General features: G+C 49.5%; 1 protein-coding gene across 9 annotated transcripts in view; it reads left to right on the top strand.

Moving 5' to 3' along the window:
* Positions 1 to 6,793, top strand: part of RASSF2 (Ras association domain family member 2) — a 42,598-nt gene extending 35,805 nt beyond the window's left edge. For all 9 annotated transcript variants that reach the window (XM_025876358.2, XM_025876353.2, XM_025875973.2 and 6 more), the window contains 2 exons: positions 1,210 to 1,307; positions 2,770 to 6,793. In XM_025876358.2, the coding sequence (XP_025732143.1) occupies positions 1,210 to 1,307; positions 2,770 to 2,839 (168 nt within the window). In that variant the 3' untranslated portion in view covers positions 2,840 to 6,793. The remainder of the gene's footprint in view (positions 1 to 1,209; positions 1,308 to 2,769) is intronic.
* The last annotated feature ends 1,397 nt before the right edge of the window (positions 6,794 to 8,190 follow it).

Genomic DNA, 8,190 nt, shown 5'->3' with positions numbered 1-8,190 from the left:
TTTTATTTTTAAATTTTATTTATTTTATTTTTAATAAAAGATTTAAATATTTTTTATGTTTTTCTTAATTTTTTTTTTTTTTAATACCAGGTTTTCTTGAAGCAGGAATGGTCATGAGGCAGGGAGAATGAGCGCAGAGGCTAGGCAGAGGGTACCCTCTGGGGGATTTGTTGGGGGGAATGCTCAGGCACAAAGTGGTTTACATAGAGTAAATGTCTTCAGCCTTTCTAGAGTACTGTATGGGCTGAGAAGTTTCTGCAGACCTCTCTTAGCAACTTCAAGCTGTTTGCAGTGATTTTACCTTATCTTACGTGTTAGTCAGCTTTTGCTTACAGTAACAAACATCTCCAAATCCTAGCTGCTTGCAACAGCAAACGTTCACTTGCTCAGGAGGCTGCAGGCTGGTAGTCACAGCTCTGCTCCAGGTTGGGGGTTGAGTGCAGGTGTGCATTGCATGTCTCATACAGAGACCCAGGCGTGAGGGGTAGTGGCTCCCTGGGGTACACGTCCCATGGCAGATCCCGGGAGTGCAAGATGCTAGGCCAAACCTCGTAAGCTCATTGGAAGCCTGCACTCAAATGTACCTTATATCGTGTCCACACACATTCCATTGACCAAAGCAAGTCATAAATATAATAGCAGCTCGGTCTTAATAGGCTTTTCCCATGGAAAAGAGTTGATTGAGTAGGGTGGGGATTCTTGTGGAGGAGGGGGGACGGCTGTTGAACTTCAGTTCACCTGGGGGCCACCACCCTCACCCCACACAGCCTCTCCGGAGCAAGTTCTCATTTGGATGCCCGCTTGAGACTCCAGATGCAAGTCATCGTCCTGAGCCATGGTTCCCTAAGTCCGCTTAGGGGAGAACAGAGAGGTTTATTGAATATTGTGGGTTCAGGTGTTCTCTGCATCACTGCACCGAGAGAGTGCTTTTCCATGTTTGATAATCACCTGGTTGTGCACTGGATACATGGGACGAGAGATGAGAAGTTCTGAGATATGTGTCACAGATAGGGAGTGATCTTCACCGCAAACTCTATGGCAGCCTCGAGAAGAATGAGGCTTGGCTATTGCTTTTAAAGAAATCCTGGATCAGTGCAGAAATAGGTTTCCCGTGCCTTTGTGCCTTACATGAGAGAGACACCAAAGGGAATTGGAATATGGTTGGGAAGGGGGCGTGCATGCACCCCAGACTGACTTCTTCCTCCCCAGGTGGCCCAGTACATAAAGTTTGAGATGCCCGTCCTAAAAAGCTTCATCCAGAAGCTCCAAGAGGAAGAAGATCGGGAAGTCAAGAAGCTGATGCGCAAGTACGCGTGCCCCCAGGGCGGCTGGTTGGGCTTATCCCGGGGCCTCAGGGAGCCGGCTGTCTGTTCGGGTGTCTCGCAGGGACGATGCTGAGCGGCTGTGTGGGCCTGGGTGCCGTGGACCTTCTTCCGGGGGCTTCCCGTGACAAATGTGGATGGGGACGCAAAGCTTAAGTGTGTTGGTCTCTTTGCTTCCTGTGTCAGCTTCTCATTTTGATGTGGGACATAAAAATGTTCAGGGGATTTCAGGAAGGTTGTCTTAGCAGTGGAAAGTAGTCTAAGCAACCTACCTCTGAAATCCTTTCCTCCTACCCTTCTCCCTTCTTTGACATTTCTCTTCTGGAAATTACACTTGGCTTGAAACGTCCAGTAAAGCCTCTCTCTGGCGAGGATTTTTTTTTTTTAACTTATGATTGAAGTGTAGTTGACATACAGTATTATATTTGTTTCAGGCGTCTGGCACAGCGATCCAACAATTCTATACATTATTCAGTGCTCACCATGATAAGCGTAGTCCCCATCTGTCACCATCCAATGTTATTACAGTTTACTGACTCTATTCCTGACGCTCCACTTTTCATCCCTGTGACTTTTTATTTTACAACTGGAAGTTTGTACCTCCTAATCCCCTTCACCTATTTCACCCTATTTCGCTGGGGAGAATTTTATGATTTTTGTTGTTGTTGTTGCCGTGTTTAGTCATAAAGTGGACTGCTTTTCCGGGATACAGCCAAACGATTGATTGATTTCTGCCCCCGGGGAATAGCGCCGATGCTCCATTTGCTTTGGCAATGGTGATCACTAGTATGAAAGCAGTTGACATTTACTGAACACTTGCAACGCGCCAAACTTTAAAGAGAGCTTGTGCCAGGCGGTGCAAAGCCCTGGCCATCAGGAGTGGCCCCCTGAGCCCCGCACAGAGGTTCGCACTGCAGCTTCTGCGCTGGCTCAGTTCAGGGAAGGGGTGGAGACAGGTGCTCGTCAAGCCGTGCACCCCCACGCTTGGTAGTCGCTGTGGTCTGTTCTGCAACACGCAGGGACTGATATTAGCTTGAACCATATGAAGCTGCCATTTTTGTAGGCCCCTCACGATGGTCAAAGAACGGCAATTTCAGATGGTCCAGCCCCGGTGAGGACCCCGTGCTACTTACTGTGTCGCGGTGCCTTGGGCATAGTAAGCGCTCGGTTCATGCAATCCTTCCGGGTGGTGCTGTCTGTTTCGCCCTCCGGTCCTTCTTTGGCCAGAGTTTCTAACGGTCGTCAAATCCTCTAGTTTGGATTGGGTCTGCTCAGTACCTCTCATCCGGGTGTGGAAACGAACACGAGCCACAAGGCGGCTGACGGCTGGGCCAGTGTTAGAAGCGAAGGCACCGATAGGTGGCGCCTGGGCCCCGGGCGGTGGGGGAAGATCAAGAGGAGGCGTGTGTTGTTTTCTGCTGCCCATCATGGCTCTTCCTGTCCCCAGGTACACCGTGCTCCGGCTAATGATCCGGCAGAGGCTGGAGGAGATGGCCGAGACCCCAGCAACAATCTGAGCCACACGGAGGAGGGGATCCAGACACCACAGGGGCCGCCGCTGACACGAGAAGACGCACAGGAAGCTGGGTACCTTCCTTCCATGGAAACATGTAGATACAGACCTCTCCAGCTCCCGCCGAGAGCCACCATCTGTTGCCCGGAGCAGAATGGAGAAGCCTGCAGACAACTCCCCATCCCTGGATCCCCACGCTCCACTCCTTTCTTTCCCTCACAAGGACTTCTGAATTTTGTTATAAGGACCCAAAATGTGTGTGTGTGCACGCACATGAGCACACGCATGCACATGTAAGCGTGTTTGCACACATGGTACATATCCACGTGCCTACCTGATATTCACATGGAACTGAATTCCGAGCCACCAGCACCAGCGCCATGGGGGCTTGCAGGTGCACTGCTCGAGGGCAGGAACATCAGAGGAGTCACCGATCTGAGGGGTTGAAGTTGATGTCTTCCCTCAAGGGCCAGGGAACAGCCACACATGTTTGGAAGGGAAGGGGACTCCACGAGCTCTCCATTTGGGGTATTTATATATCGGTGGGGATTCTCCCTGTACATCTAGAAGGACTGGGCATTGGAAATTAACAAACTAACAGCCCCATGCCCTTGGGGAAGGTTGGATGGAAAGAGAAAGATAAATCATCTGTGGGGTAGATGCAATAAGCCCACAAGTTTTTACACTGGAAACTCTGATTGTTTAAAATAACAAAGACGTATGTGATCTATGTGGATTCTGCCTCTGTCCTCACCTCCATGGCCATGTCTAGGAGACAGGAGAGGAGCCTGATGTTTCACTCAGCATGCCAACCCCACGCCATGGAAGCCAGCCCCAACTCTTTGGTGCCTCCTTGAGTTGAAGGAAGGGTGTCATGGGTTTATACATGGCCGACTGGCTAGTGTGGCCTGGGCCTGGCCTTGTCCTGGGGTGGTGGCCAGAGTTTCCCTCTTTAGAGAACCACAGAAGCTCCTTGCAGAAGTGACAGATGCCTGGGAGGCCAGCCCATTTCCCATCATCAAGGCCCCTCCTGCACTTGGAGCTGAGGCCATGTGTTTGAGGTCAAGGCTTTCTCCTTTCCAACCACAGGATTCTTTCAAGTTGCCCTTCGCTCATGCACGGAGATGGACCCCAATTATGAGGATGACCCTTCTACTGGCCGAGTGTGGGGCTCAGGGAAGCTCTTTGGGCTTCCCTGTGAAGGTGCATAGGGAGGGTGGAGCTTCTCTTTCAGCTTCTCTGAGCAGCCACCTGGGTGATCTTTAGAACAGATCCCAGTGGGGGGAAAGGGTGGGACAGTCTGTCCCCTGTGGCTCCTGTCAGGAAGACCGCTGGGTAGCTGGGCACCAGTGTGGCTGATAACAGTTTGAAGAAGGACAGATGCTTGGAGCAGGGTGCATGGCAGGTAGGCAGGAGAGGCTGGTTGGGCTTCTCCCGGGGCCTCAGGGAGCCGGCTGAGGGCCCGGAGCTCCTAACAGCAGGTGTCTCAGCCTTGATGAGGGAGGGTCTCCCCATCTCTTCACCTCCTCTCCAAGAAAGGTTTGGGGAGCTGGGCAGTTGGTGGAAGGAGGGCCATTGGCCGGTGTCCGCAAGGAAGATGGATGTTTGCAGTGAAGCCGTTCCTGCCCCCTCCTGCCTCCTGTTCCCCTCTGTGGCTTCCGTGGCCTCTTTAGAGGGCTCGCAGCTGTGGTCTTATTGTTGACTTTCACAAAGATGGCGTTTTGCCACCTGGCATTTTGCCGGGGGTCTCTTAGCAAGGCGACCTCCTCTGCGGGGACAGTGCCACCAGCCCTATGGGGCGTGGACTGGAAATCCGGAGGCTTTAGTCTCAATCATACACCTCGGTGGGCCGCTGCAAAATGCACAGAAAAGCCGGGGGCAGGGGGGAGAGGCTTCCTTTGTTACAGATGGGAAAGAGCGGGTTTGTGAATGCAAACACACTTCCTGAGTTTTGCATTTGAGATGACTTAAGAAACTTCTCTTCCAGTTGCTTTTATTTTGAATGTTCAAAGCCTGTGTTGACCCCAGTCATTCTCCCTGGTGGGCTAGGCAGAAAAATTTCCACAGAGCAAATTACTAACCACTAACTTGTTGGACAGCGATTTCTCATTTATAAAAGTTCTCTTTGATTTGCACTAGCATTACGATAGTTTAAATATGGAAATGTTGCAAGACGTTAGGTTTGCCAGCTTCCTTTCTGAGAAAGTGATACTAAGGTAGACCTGGCTTCTTAAAGATTGTGGGGGGGCGGTCAGGGTAGAAGTCAGGGGAAATCACATCTTACAGGATGCATCCCACTTACCGTGGGCCCTACTTTTCCATTTTGGCCCACCCTGTTTAGAGATCGTCTCTCACGTCCTAGTAGCCCGATCAGGAATTTTGGAAAGGTCCTTTGAAATAACAGCGCCTGAAACAGAGACACTTCTCTGCAGTGTGGAGCCGGATTTTCTCACTGGTATCACATGGCTTTGCAGCTTTGAATTCCTCTACTGATTTGTGTGGGTTTTTGTAATTGCGTGCAATGAACCTGAAATCGTGTGAAGAACAAAAGGCCAATTTATAGGTTTTTTTTCCTAACTTGTGAAAAGCAGGATAGCCACATCTGACTTTCTTTTTCTAGGGGCTTTTGTTACAAGGTGATCAAATGAAGGAAAAACCTGAGTCCATATGGCTGGGAAGGGGGTCCGTTCCCCCAGGTGATGGTGGAATTAAGCACAAGGTCACATTTTCAGTGATCACATGAGTGGGCAGGTGATGAGTTAAATGGGGGGGGTATCTTGGGGAGGGACTGAGAAGCACAAACAGCAAGCTTGCCTATGTGGGCTGGTGAGGAATGTGTGCACTGGGCTCTAGGCCGATGGACTTGAATTCTAAGTGAGGTTGAGGAAGGGAGGAGCTCAGATTAGCCACCCACCTGTGAGAAAAACGCTGGGACCAAAAGCTGAGGTTTTGGTCTGAGACTTCAAGGAGAAATATTTGCACCCTTCCCTCCTCCCTACCAGAAAGAAAACAATACTTTCTCCTGGAGACAGATAAAGGCATCTTAACACCATTGTAGGTAAGACTTTGAAATAAAACGACACACACACAAATCTGTTTTCTGATGCAAAACATCTTGGCACAGATTCTTTTCTGCAGGGTTGGGTGGTTATTTCAGAGTCAGGAGCAAAGAGGAGCGATGGGTCCCAGTAGGGCAAGAAACTCTCTTAAGAAAAGCTCTCTTCCCCCCACCCCCACCAAAAAACAAAACAAAACAAAACAAAACAAAACCCGCCAAGCTCCATAGCATGGAGAATATGATGTCATAGATATATCGCCAAGAGAGAAATTTTCTATAAGCGAGGAAATTTCAGGGTCTCGGGGCCAAACCGTGATGTGGGGGCTGAGATAGCAAGCAGGGGAGGTCTCCAGCATCCTTGAGGCCGCAGCACACATTTTTGAGTTGCTACTTAAGTTGTTTGACACAAAGTCTTGCTTGAGTCAGGTGAGATGAGAAATGATCTCTGAGAGAGAGGCAGAGATACAGATGAATGTGGCACCCCCTTCTTTCAGGCAGAACTGAAAGCGTTTACCCTGCCACGGGAGGTTACAGCGCCCCCTGTGTTTGAACCAAGCACAAGATGTGGACAAGCTGGGAAGGGAAAGCCTCAGTTTGCCCTTGGAGCCTTCCCTGCTTCCCAGGCTGATGACTTCTGGTGTGCTACTGCTAGTGTTTCTTCAGGTTTTCCCCACTTGTGTTAGCTTTGTGAAGTATTATTTTCTTCATCATAACTTGCCTTCAACAATGGTACATGACCTGGTTCAATGTTTGGTTCTGAACTTGTAAACGGACACATCTGGGTATCATAACATAATTTGACAAGGCCTCAGGAGGGAGCCATAAATGTCTGTAACATTTTGATATGTTTTAATGCACCCAACTTAGATCGTGTTGAAATAAAGCACTTTTCAAAGAGAAGTCCTTCTGTGGTTGGGTCCGTGTGTGGTGCGCTGGGCGGGGAGCCCTGCCTCGTGGGAGGGCTGGGGATGGGAAGGCGAAGGCACATCCAGGAAATAAGGTGATTTTCTTCCCTAATAGTTTATGGTTTGAATGGGCTCAGGCTTGGCTGTAATATTTCAAATAGGAAGTGAAAGGAGAACGTCCCCTAGGAGTCTCGAGTTCAGGTCCCGCTGGAGCCAAATGTTGTAGTGGAAAGAGCTGGGAACTACCATTTGTTGAGGCTGGATTTCGTCCTGACTCTACCCCAGGCCTGTTTTGATCCTGAGGCCAATTCGTGAAACCTTTTGCTAGGACTTGGTTTCCCCATCTCTAAAATGGCTGAGCCACCCTGTAGGGGTATGGGGACCTGGGCTTGCCTCTGTTGGAGACAGCTCCCAGGGGGTTGCCAAATGTAAGACCCCAGATGAGGGCCCAAGTACCACCCTATGGTGTGGGGCCAATGTGATGGTTGATTCTGTGTCAACTTGGCTAGGCCATGGTGCCCAGATATTTGGCCAAACACTAGTCTAGATGTTGTTCTGAAGGTGTTTTTTTAGATGAGATTAACATTTACATCAGTAGACTTTGAATAAAGCAGATCGCCTTCCATAATGTGGGTGGGCCTCATCCAATCAGTTGAAGGCCTTAAAAGAAAAATAGTACCTCCCCTGAGGGAGAGAGAATTCTGCTTCCAGATTGCCTTTGGACTTGAGCTGCAACACTGGCTTCTTCCCTGGGTCTCCAGACTGCCAGCCCACCCTGCAGATTTTGGACTTGCTACTCCCCAGTTGCATGAGCCAATTCCTTAAAATAAATCTCTATGTATACGTGTTCTGTTGGTTCCGTTTTTCTGGAGAACTCTAGCACAGAGGGGTTATGTGGTTGGTTCACAACATTTGAATATGTGATTGATAATTATCTTCCTAAAAGCATAAATAGTGACCAACATAATTTGGCCTCTAAAAAAAGCTAACAACTGAGAAAAGATTTTTATCAATGTCCCCAGATGATACTTATATGTTTCTTTTATTTTAAAAAAATTTTTTTAAAGTTTTTTTTATTCATTTGAGAGAGACAGAGAGAGGCAGCGAGAGCATGAGCAGGGGGGAGGGGCAGAGGGAGAGGGGGAAGCAGGCCCCCTGCTGAGCAGGGAGCCCGACCGTGGGGCTTGATCCCAGGATCCTGAGATCATGACCTGAGCTGAAGGCAGACGTTTAACCGACTGAGCCACCCAGGCGCCCCTATATGTTTCTTTTAAAAGAGAGAGAGAGGGACGCCTGGGTGGCTCAATGGGTTAAGCGTCCAACTCTTGATTTCAGCTCAAGTCATGATCTCAGTGTCCTGGGATCAACAACCCCCATGTTGAGCCCCGCACT

This window comes from Callorhinus ursinus, unplaced genomic scaffold (genome assembly GCF_003265705.2).
Source record: "Callorhinus ursinus isolate GAN/ISIS: 27379988/994484 unplaced genomic scaffold, GSC_fseal_2.0 scaffold29, whole genome shotgun sequence".
Lineage (NCBI taxonomy): Eukaryota > Metazoa > Chordata > Mammalia > Carnivora > Otariidae > Callorhinus > Callorhinus ursinus.
This window is presented reverse-complemented; position numbering and strand designations above follow the sequence as displayed.